General features: G+C 32.7%; 1 protein-coding gene across 7 annotated transcripts in view; it reads left to right on the forward strand.

The window, feature by feature from the left end:
* The window catches only part of ASCC3 (activating signal cointegrator 1 complex subunit 3), a 335,529-nt gene that overhangs the window by 237,406 nt on the left and 83,447 nt on the right, over window positions 1-14,676 (forward strand). For all 7 annotated transcript variants that reach the window (XM_072831965.1, XM_072831969.1, XM_072831971.1 and 4 more), the window contains 4 exons: window positions 5,569-5,706; window positions 5,784-5,904; window positions 7,065-7,197; window positions 10,579-10,704. In XM_072831965.1, the coding sequence (XP_072688066.1) occupies window positions 5,569-5,706; window positions 5,784-5,904; window positions 7,065-7,197; window positions 10,579-10,704 (518 nt within the window). The remainder of the gene's footprint in view (window positions 1-5,568; window positions 5,707-5,783; window positions 5,905-7,064; window positions 7,198-10,578; window positions 10,705-14,676) is intronic.

The raw sequence follows: 14,676 nt of genomic DNA on the forward strand, positions 1-14,676 counted from the left end.
CTGCCATACAGTAACTGAAATCTTTGACAACATACTGGCTAGAGAATATGGAAAAGTCACAGCACACATATGTGTTTTGATAAGGATGGGAACATAGAGTAAAAACAGAAAAGTCAGTAGCTCCAATATCAAACACAGGCAACCAACAAGAACTATGCCGTCCTCAGTCATGAGTGGTGACATTTTAGTTTATAAAAAAGATACTTTTAGATACTCTTAATTTTTAGGCATAGGACTGGAAATACTCAAATACTAAAGAATAAATACATTTGTTAAACATCTTCATAGCTCCCCAGTTATGTGAGTGCAGTACATAGTTCATTATTTCAGATCCTACCTGTTTTTTTGCCCACAGTCTAAAACAGTAATGCCCAGACTTAAGCCAAATGAATAATTCCATTATTTTAAGTAGTTATTTTAAGTATATCACACTCGTGTGGTAATTAGAAGGTGGCATTGTGGTTGAGACCAGGGACTGGAGCCAGGCCTCCTGGGGTCAATACTGACTGCCCATTACAAGCTACATGACCTTGATGGAGTGTTCAGCCTCTGAGCCTTACCCTTTCATCTATAAAAAATAATAATAATCATCTATCCTTACAGGATTGTTGATAAGTATTAGGTGCAATAAGTTATTTAGTATAGTTAGAATAAGCCTGGAATAGAGGTAAATGTACAATAACTGTTAACTGTTATTACCGTTACAGTATAGCAACATCAAATATGTTTTAAGTAGACAAGTTCTTTTTTTCTGAAATCTCTGTAGTTAAATTTGCTATTATTTTTATAATATTTTGCTTATGTTCCTCCACCAATTTAATTCATATTAATACAGTATTTGTTCCTTAAAATTCTGCTACCGTAGCAAATTAATTTTATAACGTCCTTTTCATCAGCTTCGTTAAAAGCTTTGGAATAGATGGAAATAGTCTCCAAACATGTATTAGAATCTGAACTTTCCAAAAACAGAAATAAGCATAAAATGTATATTCCAGAATAAATATGAAGCACTGACTTGAATTACCTACCAAGAGCATAGTGAGTTAAATTAGAAATATTAATAAGGAAAAATATTTAATATTTCAGCCTACAACCCAGTTTTGAAATTGCTATCATAAGAATTAGGACAAACTAAGTAGCAAACACTGAAAATAGTATTGTTTGTTTAGCAGACAGAGCAGAGATTTACACGTTATTGTTTAGATTTCATTTATATACTTAATTCACATGTAATCATATCCTTAATTATACATATAAATATATTTATGTATTAACAGTATGGTAAATCATTTTCAGGTGTCATTGGGGCTTCAGAGAGGACAACAAGGAATATATTATGACAAGTATTGGCAAAGATTAGAAACTTACTGTCGTTATTTAATTAATACTATTTTAAAATTTCTTTTCCCTTAGTAGATCAGTAGAATGTTCGAAAGTGCTTCTTTAATTTTAGTTTTTTTCCCCTTCAGTGTATGGGGTTTATCATACAGAAGTGTATTTTAAGAAATTAACCCTTGGTAATTATAAGGACATGTTTTAACTTTAACATCTGTACCAGATGTGATATATTTAATTATCTTTATTTTTAAAAAGTCTTCGTAACTTACATTATTCTTCTGTATGCTGCATCTTTTATTGAGCATTTTAGACAATTGATAAGCATTATTCAGTGGCATATGGTCTGAGTCTGACGTGCTTTGAAAAGAGTACAGAGTTTTCTGATAATGAGGATTCTGTGAAAATGGGAAAACCAGCACAACAGATATGCTTTGAGAAAGTATGGGTTTTTAGCATCTTGAAACAATATATCACACTCAAAGGGACAGAATTGGGCTGTACAATCTGTTAGCTCATTCTTGTCCAATCTGGTCTCCTCCTTTCTTTTGGAGCCAGCATTGTCATCAACTCACTGAATTATATTCTGACTGGAATGTATTTCAGGCACAGAGTAATGTATCTACTTAAATGGAATCCTATATTTCTACAAAAGCTTTTGAGTATAATAAATTTAAAATATAAAAAAAATTCTATTAAGTTAAAGTAATTGGTTCAACAGTTTACATATGTGCCTCCTCCCCCATTACCCTAAAAAAAAAAGGCCACTACTTTGAGAAATATAGATCTTTTTTTCTTTTATTTATAATATTGAATAATTTTTTTTATATAACTATCAGGTAGTCAAACATATTTCAAAGATGGTTAGAAAGTTACCTATACATTACAAATGTTGGTTGAATAGAAATGAATTGTGGAATTAAAACTTCGTCCATCAGTGTTTTAATTTTCATAATTATTCTTATTAAAATTCTGTAGCAGCCTTTCTTAGCAAGAATTAAGCTGTAATGTCTTGAGACATCCATTGCATGTAGTAAGTGAACTTTTCTCTTAACCATATAGAACGGTACTATCTTTTGAAAAACTTAAAAAGAATGTAATTCAAATATTTTTTGTGGATTTAATTCCCTCATGGAACCAGGGTTGAGAGTATCTACTCTGTAGTATTCAAGATCACTGGATCTTTTAATTTGAAATATACTAGGTTGTGTAAATGAATTGAGTGTTACATTAGAGCTTTATTATTTTAGGTAAAAGATTAAATGTGATAGTCTTTGTAAAGTGTTAAGCACAATGCCTGACACACAATAAGTACTCAACAAATAATATGTATGACCAAATTTTAATCCTTCATTATCCTAAGTTTCTCAAAAATTTTGCTTGAATTACATCATGATCAGGATGAAACACTTTTAAGTATATAATCTAATGAGAAGTATATAGAATTTAATCAATAATTTATATTTTCAAATTTAAACAAGCTGTACTGGTAGTATGTTATGCTTAATGACTGAGTAACATTACTATAAATTTTGCTTTTTTATGATGTTCAAATAACTCAGAATTCATCCACAGTAACTATGTAATAAATGAAGTTGTTTTTTGTAATTGTCCTCATGAGGATTTTAGGTCTTTGCCATTTCAGATAGGCAAATAGTTCTTTAATGCATTGATTTATGTGAAAGTGGGGGCAGGGAGAATGAGAAACAGCTTTCCCTGATGGGAAAGGACAGGATATTAATGCCTCACCAAACCTCCTGCCATAGGATTCTTTAGCTCTCCTATAGTAAATGTTACATTTTGAGGGGTATGATCGGCATTGCCATGGAGCACTATAAATTTTACAAGTTTGAAAGTTATACTGTTATTAAATTATAAAATTGAAAAAATAATCCCTGAAATTAATTGTCATGCAAGAATATCAGTACATTAATTCTTGATAGTTTAAATTGAAGATATTTATGCAGTGAACTATTGAACAAAAAAAAATGGATAATAGGCTGTCACTTGAGAATGGCTAACATATAATTTATGAGACAAAACAAGCACCTTTCTTTATAGCAAACATTTGTAGTCAACTTACTTATCCTTTGCTAATCTTAAAGGTAAAGTGGATTTGTATTAATGCACTTCCATATTCTTGCTTAACAGTTTATAAAATGAGTATTCAGGAATATCAGGTGACCATACTGTAATTGTGAAGCATAACAAACTGTTTGTATACTGTGTTCAGTTCAGGGAAAGTTGATAACGTGTATATGGTTAAACTATTACTTTGTTTCTATGCAGTGGTTTTATACATTAAGAAGTATTAAGAAGGCAAATTTCATCTTCCTATTTTTTTTGGATTATTAGTGTAAAAACAACTTCTTCCCACATAAAAAAAAATTGGAAAATTTCTCTGACCATTGAAAATACAGTGAGTAAGAATGAAAGCAGTTGGAGTGCTTCATGTATGTGTGTATCGTCTTAGGCATTTTTGCTAAACTGCAGCAGCCAGCTGAAGTTTTGTGAGACTTTTGTGAGCTGTTATTGGTTTCTTCACAACCAAGAAAGTAAATATATTGCAAGTATATTTTTGTATATTATAGGCAGTTAATAGTGGAAGGAAAAAAAAAAAAGAAATGAGATCTGAAGACAAGATCGGTTTATACTATCTCAGTCTTCAGAAATATAAAAATTATACATGTACCCATTTTGAAGTTTATCCTCCGCTGTTGTTCACTGTTAGAATATGGTAGTTAAGCTATAGATATAGCTGAAATGTCATTCTTTTAACTGATCATATATTCTCAAGCCTTTTGATCTCTACATTACTCCCCTCATGGAGTTGTCCAAAAAGAAGATCCCGATAGTGCATCTTGTGTCATCCTCTGCTTGAAGGACCAGTAGAGGTCCGTCATTAAACAGAAAGAGAGGGGATCCCTGCGTGGCGCAGCGGTTTAGCACCTGCCTTTGGCCCAGGGCGTGATCCTAGAGTCCTGAGATCGAGTCCCACATCAGGCTCCCTGCATGGAGCCTGCTTCTCCCTCTGCCTATGTCTCTGCCTCTCTCTGTGTGTGTCTCTAATGAATAAATAAATAAAATCTTTAAAATAAATAAATAAACAGAAAGAGATTAGGCTATTTAGTTTTTTACAGGGAGTAAGTTTTATAAGAAAATAAGATTTGCTTCTGTTGCCATAAAATCTGTGTTGCATTAAGTATTTTCCATGTAGAATAGAAAGTGATAGAATATTCAGAGATAATATAAGATACAAGTTTCAGGAATTCTTTAGACATATGAAAACTTAGTGAGCTAAACTGAGGCTGGAAATGAAATAACTGTACTACATAAATAGCTTAACAATACTCTAATAGATAAAGAACCATTACAAACCAATAAGAAAAAATACTATCATGTCCACTTAAAAAATGAAAAGATAATTTACTAAAAAATGCTAGTAAATATGAAAAGTATTTAACTGCACTGTTGATTAAAGAAATGAGAAGTAAACAAAAATATACCAGTTGATTTTTTTAAATAGAGAAGCAGAGGCTCAGAGAGGTTATATGACTTGCCCTGGGTCATTAAGTTCAGTGAGAAAGCCTAAATTTGAGTAATTCCTGACTGTTCAGTGGAATTATGACTGATTTTTTTCCATTAATTTTTTTGTCCATGTTTTTAAAATTTTTAGCACTGAGCCAAAAAGATGGAAGGTTTTTCTATTATAGAGATGAACAAGACACTGAAAAATTTTAGGCAACATTATATCCTTTTTAATAGTTGTTACTCACTTAAGAAGATATTGCCATTTATCCACAGATTTTTTCCCTTGTTGTATGAGAATAAAATGGATGACATTAAACTTTAATTTATTTAGGATATACATTCTAACTATTCTTTTCCATTAATTCAACTTTAATCATAACTCTAGATAAGGTGTGTATATTTGTTTATGTAGCCTAAGAATCAAAAAACAAAATTAGTCAAATATAATCTTAGTCTGAAAAAAAAATTTTAAAGATTTTATTCATTTATTCATGAGAGACACAAAGAGAGAGGCAGAGACATAGGCAGATGGAGAAGCAGGCTTCATGCAAGGAGCTCTATGTGGGACTCGATCCCAGAACCCCGGGATCATGCCCTAAGCCGAAGACAGATGCTCACCCGCTGAGCCACCCAGGCGTTCCTTAGTCTGAAAATTTTAAAGCTAATGAACCTACATCCTGTAATTGTGCTTTTTATTTGCAGATGGAGAACATCATTGGAACACTAAGAGATTCCAACCTGAAGCTGACACTTGCTTTTGGAATAGGAATGCATCATGCTGGACTACATGAGAGGGACCGAAAAACAGTAGAGGAGCTGTTTGTAAACTGCAAAGTTCAGGTATTTTATTTTTCATAAACAGATATTCAAATGTAACTTAATAGTTATGTTTTAGTTAAATTTATTTTATTTTCTAGGTTCTGATCGCTACAAGTACATTAGCATGGGGTGTAAACTTTCCAGCTCATTTAGTAATTATTAAGGGAACAGAATATTATGATGGAAAAACAAGACGTTATGTGGATTTTCCCATTACAGGTAATTTTTTTTAAATTTACAGATACATTAAGCTTCTATTTTAGCCTTAATCTGAATTTTCATGGATTGAATTGTAGAGATTGATCTCATTTGAACATATGATGAGCAAATTGTAAATTTTTGTTTCAACACAAATACTGTTCAAAGTACTGAGCTGTTTTATTTACTTTTACTTACCTAATTTGTTAATAAATTTCAAAAGCATAACTAATGGTTTCAAATTCACAAAAAGATAAAGAGTACTGGTTAGCAGCAATTAGCAACTTTATAAATTATAGTTAAACATTATACTATTTAAATCTGTTTCACTAGAAATACTTCATGGCACTTCTAGAACCAAAGGGTTTGTTGCTACGATTTATCCATAAACATTTCTATTAACGTATTTTAAAACTTGATAAAAGCATTGTCAGTAAGTTCTGAAGAGGGAAATATACTGTGTATATTTACACTCAGTGATTACATGTAAAATCTGTATTATTTCTAAATCATTTCTTACCTCAGAGATTGCTGCAGTATAAAAGAAAAAACATTTATACCTAAGTCGGAAGAGAGTAAGGCCTAAATGAACTCATGGGGTCCATTCCTAGAGAAAAATAATCAAATGAATCTGCTGAAGAGATTTACCCATATATGTCTTACTTTTTCATGTTTAATTAAAATAGTAATAACTTTTTTTTTAGGATTTTATTTGAGAGAGAGCGCACACACACACACACAGTTGGTGAGGCAAGGGAAAACGGAGAGAATCACAGAGAGACTCCATGCTAACCTTGGAGCCTAATGTGGGCCTCTGTCCCATTACCATGAAATCACACCCTGAACTGAAACCAAAAGTTGGACACTTAACCAACTGATCCACCTAGGGGCCCCTAGTAGTAACCCTTAAACAGCATTTTTAAGCATTTAACTGAAGGAACCTTATCATTCTTACTTTTCCAAACAGGAAGAGAGTCCGTTGTGGGGATTCAGTTTTCTATCATAATAAATCAATTAATTATTAGGGAACTCAACAGTAGATATCAGAGATAATATGTACACTCTTAATATATTCTATATCCTTTGTTATTTTGTTGTGTTGTCAAACCATGCTATAATCACTTAATATACCTTGTGCTATCTCCCACATTGTGTAATATCTCCTGTTCTCTTTTTTATAGATGTACTCCAGATGATGGGGCGTGCTGGGAGGCCTCAGTTTGATGACCAAGGCAAAGCTGTAATTCTGGTTCATGACATAAAGAAAGACTTTTACAAAAAATTTCTTTATGAACCTTTTCCAGTAGAGTCAAGGTAAATTTTGCTCTAAATTAACTTAAATGGATTCATGTCATAGCAAGTATTAATATTTATGTCATGATATTTGATTAGATAAAAAATCAGTAAAAGTTCTAGTTCAAAAGAATTATCTGAAATGAAACAATTATCACTAGAAGACAGAATTCAATTATAATTTCATTTTACAAAAACCTTTTAAAAGAAGCAGGTAGTTCAGGGTTGAATCACATGGACTCTGTAGCCAGGCAACCCAGGTTCATATTTGAGCTCTACTACTTACTTCCTTGATCTTCAGCAAGTCATTTGATTCCTCAGTGCCTTAGTGCACCTATTTGTAAAAGAAGATAATAGCAACACTAGCTATCTAATAGGTTACTTATAATGATCAAATATGTAGTATTTATAACAGTCTATCATAGTAAGCATTTAGTAAAGTTTTCATGTGTGTTTTTGTACTATCATTAATAAAGAAATATCCGAAATAAAGGGACTTGTAACGAATAATTTAGGTTACTGGTTTATTTCAGCCCAGTAACTACCCCTTTGACAAAGGCTTCCCTCATTTTCTTAGCAGAATATAGCATTTCTCCCTCAGATTTATATATTTTTCATTTAAAACATTATCACTTACTTTTATCATCTTTTTTGAATATACTGTATTCTAACGGTAAAAGATAACACGTTTCTAATCGATAATGTAGTTATTGGAGTTCTTATTCTAAGTGCTAATGTTCATTTTTTTAAGTTTAGAAATATAAAAACATGGATGCAGTTAACACTGTGCTAAGAGAAAATTTATGTTAAGAGATATATATGTTATGTATTTATATAAGTATACATAGTAAGGCACATAATGTGTCTGAAAAGAAAACATGAATAATGATCTAAGTATCCATCTCAAAAATTTGGCAAAAAATTAACAAGTTGAACTCAAAAGAAAGGAGGAGAACGATAAGAGCAAGAATCAAAGAATTGAAACCAAATATACATTAGAAAAGCATCAACAAAGTCAAAAGTTGATTCTTTGAAAAGAAGAATGAAATCAATGAATCTTTAAATCTGATCAAAAAAGAGAGAGAATGAACAAAATAATATTAAGAATGAAAAGTTCACAAGCTTTAAAAAATATTATGAAAAACATCATGGAAATAATTTTAAAATTTAGATCAAATGATAAAATGAATTTTAAAAACTTACCAAACTGACATAAAAAGAAATAGAAAATCTAAATGGTCTGTTACTTATCAAAGCAATTGAATCTGAAATTTAAAATCTTTTCTCAAAGACATCTTCTGACTCACGTGCTTTACTAGTGAATTCTTCATAACATTAAGGATGAAATAACATCAGTCTTAAATGAACTTTCCCTAATAGTAGAGAAAATAAGACTATTTGCCAATTTATTTAATAAGATCAGAGTAGCTTTGACACCAAAACCTTATAAGAAATATACCAAAAAGCAAGATTAACAAACCTGTACTGGATATAGATATAGAAATCCTAAACAAAACATTAGCAAAGCAAATTATGTGTAATTTATTTCATAAATGTGAAGTTGATTTTTTATTTGAAAATAAATTACTATATGGAATATTACTCAGCCATCCAAAAATAATGAAATCTTGCCATTTGCAGTGATGCAGATGTAACTAGAGGATGTTATACTAAGCAAAATAACTCAATCAAAGAAAGACAGTTATTACCTGATTTCATGCATATGTAGAATTTAAGAAACAAAAGAGAGGATTATAGAGGAAGAGAGGAAAAAATTAAAACAAGACAAAGTCAGAGAGGGAGACAAACCATAAGAGACTCTTAATCATTTAAAAAAAGAGAGAGAGACTCTTAATCATAGGAAACAAACAGAGGGTTGCTAGAGGGGAGGAGATGGAGTTAACTGGGTGATGTACATTAAGGAGGGCACATGATGTAATGAGCTCTGGGTATTATATAAGACTGATGAATCACTAAACTCCATCTCTGAAACCAATAATATATTAAATGTTAATTGAATTCAAATAAAATTTTAAAAAACAAAAACAAATTACTATAATTTACTACATTAGGAGAAAAATCATGTGATTATTTCATAGATTAAAAAAAAGAAGCATTTGAAAAAATTCCACACCCATCCATAATAAAAAACTCTTAGCAAATACAAATATAAGGAAATGTCCTTAATCAAGAGTAAATCCACTGTAAACATCATAGTTAATAATGAAATAATGAAAGTTTTCCCTTTGAGATAGGGAATGATACAGGAGTATTGTTCTCCCCACTTCCAGTAAGCATTGTGCTAGAAGCCCAAACTACTGCAATAAGGTAAGGAACAAATAAGAGCCAGAATATCCTTTTGAACAATGGTAGTGACTAAATAGCACAAAAGGAAGGCTTCTGGAGAACTAGTGATATTTGATCTTAGTGTTGGTTACGTAGGTCTCTTCACATTGTGAAAATTACTTGAGTTATACATGCATGATTTATGTAATTTTCTATATGTATATTTCAGTAGTTAACTAAAAATGTTAATTTTATACCTTAATATGACTATTATTAATATTTACCTGTCACAGAGTATTCCATAGTTTATATATTAACTTTTTATTAATGAACCTTTTGAAAGTTTCCTATTTTTTTCTTCTTACATATAATGTTGCATTGAAATAATTTGCTTTCCTACTTTCATCTATAAATGTTTTTCTGGCAGGATAGTGAAAAGTGAAACTGCTGGGTCATAGTAATCATTCAAATAGATAATATAAGTTGCTCTCTCAATTGACGATATAGATTTATGCTCTGCTACTGGTGAATTGAGAGTAATATAGAAACTTGTGTTGTTGTTTTTTTTAATCTCTCATTTTTTTTGCCATTTTCTCATGTTCTTAAAACATCCTTTGAAAAACCATTTTTAATACCTGCATATTTTCTCCCATGTATCATAATTTATTTAGCCTTTTGTTGTTGTTGGACACTGCTTCCTTTTTTTGCATTTTACATAATAAACTAAAATGAACGTTATGCTATTCTTTGCACACATCTGATCATCTTTGTATACCTTACAACATCCGGTATAATTAAATTTCATATGACTAGGAACTTAACACTCACTGAGTAAATGAAAGGAATATATATCTTTACTCTCTCCTGTCATCCCTTTCTTGCCAACTCTCTCTTCATTGGCCTCAATATTATTCCATACTAACTCCAGTATCCCATAAGTATACTCTTCCCTACTCTGTAAGTTATATCTTCTGTTGCCCACTCTTAACCTTTCTCCTCCTAGCTCTCATCTTCTCCTGAAAGTTACTGGCTACCTTCCATCAGCCTGCTATGTGAGATAAAATGTGTTTCGTTTAATGTTCATGTATGTTTCCCATGTCTTGTTCACTAATGTAGCTTATTGGGAGTGCTCTCTGACCATTTAAATGCGGAGATTGCTGGTGGTACCATTACATCTAAGCAAGATGCAATGGATTATATCACCTGGACCTACTTTTTCCGACGTCTTATCATGAACCCCAGGTAAGTGCTGAGCAACTGTATATCATGCTGTTTTGCACAGAAAGAAATTATATTTGAAAGTAATAATCCCAAAATTTCAGTACATAACAAAAAAGTCAGAACTTTGGGCATTCTAGGCATATGAATTTTCCGAGAGAATCACATGATATCTCTGATATCACACTATATTATATTTGAAAATGAATAATGGTATGTATTATTACTTAGCTTATTTTAGTTAACTTAGGATATCCTTGAGGAGTTTGCTCTGTAGTTAGGGAGACAGGACACCTGAATTCATTAAGAAATGTGCTAAACTAAATGGTAGTTACTGCCTTAGGAACAGTTGGAATTTAAAGATGAGTGAGGCTTGTGAAGTTGTAGAGGGAAGACTTTGTGAGGTATTTGTAATGGTTAATAGGGACGCTGCAGGAAGAGATAAAATTAGGACAGTTGCGGTAGAATGTCTTTTACTTTCAGGCAGTTTAGAAGATCTTCAATCAGCACCTATTTGTCAAATGTTATATAGATTTTGAGGGTAAAAATTAGTGTACATTATCCCCTATCTTCAATGGCTGATCTTTTAATGTGGGTAAAGCTGTATAAATGATTACAGTATAAATCATAAGTGCTGTGATAGAACTGTATTAAGCCTATGAAAGTAAAATCTTCACAGAGAGATAATACTTCAACGAATTTTGAATCTGGAACAGGAGTAGAAAAGGTAAGAGGCCCAGAAATACTATATAGGCATAGGCCCTCATGGCTTGAAAGGACATTTGTAGAGTGCCAGGAAGTTTGATGTGGCCAGAGCTTGTCTTGAGTAGAAAGTGGTCCAAGCACCAGAGAGTAAATGGCCCATATGTCATGCTTAGGAGTTTACATCTGATCCTATTGGCAGCGGTGAGTTTTTAAACATGGTTTAACATTCCCCAAATTAAGGTTGGTTTTGTTTCAATCCTTATGACACTGTGGTAGGGAATGAGCTGGACTGAGGAGACATTTAAAGCAGGAAGACCAGTTAAGAAACTGTTTAATAAGAAAGGTGAATAGTACCTTAACAGTTGCAGAAGGAATGGAAGGAGGGCCAGAGATGGGGAACATTGCTGATATATTAGGAAATCTCAAGGCATTGTAAGGTCTTAAACAGAGAGATCATGATGCAGATGTCATTACCAAATCTTACCTGTTGGTACCTTAAGAAATTTGTTTCTTATTTCAGCCAACATTTGCACTCACATAGATAGGAATTTGAAAATATGGTGACATTTTTCTGTTTCCTCAACTCTGAGGGCCTCTGGATTAAATTCAAGATAATCGTTTGGAAATTTGACTGCAGGATTAGTGAGGTAGTCATCCAGGACTGCGACTTTACCATAGTAAATAGATCTCAAGATTAGAATTGTGGAAGGGTATACTAGGATACACTTTACATGTACTCTGGTCCAACCTTCTTGTCTGATACTGAAGAAAGGGCGATTGGAAACTTCAAGTGCCTTGCTCTGGATCCCAAAACTACTTTGACATAAAGCCAGGACTTAACATAAGTTTTCTGACTCAAGTCTTTTTTTAGAGGAACAAGTGGGTTGGGTGTGTAACTATAGATGTATTTCTTGTTCTTACATCATAAAAGATAGAAGCAATTAATATGGTGGAGTGAGATTTGAACATGGAATCAGAACACTAATTCCTGTTTAGCACTACCCTTTACTAACTGTTTAACTTGGAGTTACTTCACCTCTCAGCTTCCCTTTCTTCATGTAAAAGGCGAGTAATAGCCTGCCTCCCTCACAGGATCATGTTAAAAACCAAATACATGCGTTAAAGTCTGAGTTTTGTATTAATTATGAAGAACATAATTAATGTTGATTGGTAGGCTGTTATTCCTGTACTGCCTTTCAGTTGCTTTACTGGTCATACCACCCTGTAGAATCTAGCTTAGAGACTAAAAACCTAATCATTTGTCAGCTTTTCTGACTAGCAAACGGAATAATTCTCTGCATTCTTTAAACTGGTTCAAATTGGATTCAAAGTTAAATTAAGTTCCTTTGCAAATTAGAGTTCTTTCCTGAATCTACAGATACACTGAACTTTTTGAGTGTGTCTACTTTTCTTAAACTTAAAAAAAAAAAGCAAATTTTAACTTCCAATGAGAAACAATTTGAGACTTTAAAAAAAATTACAAAATAATACAAATACTGTATATCCTGTACCCAGCTTCCTCAAATGTTAACATCTTACATGACCATAGGCACAGTTATCCAAACCAGAAAATTAACATTTAGGTAATACTATTACCTAATCTACAAACTTTATTCAGATTTTGTCAGTTGTCCCACTCATGTCCTTTTCTGTCCAGGATCCAATTTAGTATCCTGCATTGCATTTAGCTCTGTCTCCTTAATTCATGCTAATGTGTGACATTTCTTCAGTATTTGCCTACTAGAACCTTGACATGTTAGAAGAATACTGGCCAGGTGTTTTGCAGATTGTTCTTCAGTTTGGGTGTGACAGAAGTTTTCTCATCCCTAAATTTAAGTTTTGCCTTTTTTGGAAAGAATACTATACAAGTGATGTTGTGCTCTTCTTAGTGCATAACAGAGAGCTGCCCTCTATATTTAAAATACCACCTGAAAAAAATAAAATAAAATAAAATATCACCTGAATGTGAAAGGCCCCAAAATACACTATTCCACTTTGCTCTCTATCAAGTTAACAGTCTTTTCTCCAGCTGCCTGCTGAATGGTACCACATAAACTTCCCAACATTATTCCAAACCCACTGTGTCTAAAACTGAACTCATCATACATCAGTATCTTCCTGTAATCTTTTTCACTTTTGTTAATATTATCACTCTGCATCAGTTTACATTGACATCAAACTTCAAATTTGCTTTTATTTTTTTCTTCTCCCACTTTCTTAATTCTTCAACTGCTTAGCCTACTTTAGTCTGTCCCCAGTGTAGCCTAATTTGCCAACTGTCAGTACTGATCAGAAATTAAATATAATATATTAGAGATAGGAACTAAATAAGGTGTAATTAGTAGACGTAAAATGTGTTGTCTTCAAATGAGTGAGTAGGAGACTGTCCAGTGTTATATTTAACCATGAGAGTGAGATGAGCCAAAAGCACAGTTGAAGATACTGGTAAGAATAGGGGTCCTACCAAGAGGGAACTGGAATAGGCATCACTCTGTCGCTCTGGTTGCAAACTACATTCTATTTAATACTGATGTGAGAAAAATCCACCTGCAACTCTAATAAACAGTATTAATTAGTGACAGAACAAGTAGTTTGGGGGAGGTTAGCACAGTGGACAAAAACAAAATCTTGAGAGCATGTACTTGTATTGAGCCTCTGAGCCAGGGGACTTCTTGGGTATTGACAGTTTAGGTTATATCCTGCTCATATGATTGTAGTCCATGTAAATACTGACTGTTCTGTAGTTCACATTACCTCATCTACTTTTACCCAATGGCCATCTGTGGTAGGGGGAAATTCTAGCAATGGGAGTCAAAGGATACATTAGCTTAAGGCACTTGGTTGTTGTGGCAGCTATTTTCCTGCCCTCTTGCTGCCCCAAATAAAATCTAGATATCCCCCAACTAACACCACAAAAGGAGACATTAACCCATACCATCCCTAGGTAAGGGGTTCCTCTCACTTTCGTGCTTTTGCTGTCACTCTTTGGCCTGCCTACAGTGCCCTTTCCAGCCTTTTAGCCATCTAAGTTCTAACAGTCTTAAAAGTCTATTCATATATTGATAAATGTACTTAAGTTAATTTTCAGGAGGTGATGGTCTAATTTGCTCTCAACTATTCTCATCAAAGTTGCTAGTTTCTTTAAAGTAATCACCTGAACATATTTTGAGATACCAAGACTGTCATTATTATCCTCAAGTAGAAACCTGTGCCCAGAGCTATTGCCATGTGAATTAATCAGTCCAGAATAGGTATAGCAATAAGTTTCTTTGAAGGACTATGATACATTTT

Source organism: Canis lupus, chromosome 7 (genome assembly GCF_048164855.1).
Source record: "Canis lupus baileyi chromosome 7, mCanLup2.hap1, whole genome shotgun sequence".
NCBI classification, from domain to species: domain Eukaryota; kingdom Metazoa; phylum Chordata; class Mammalia; order Carnivora; family Canidae; genus Canis; species Canis lupus.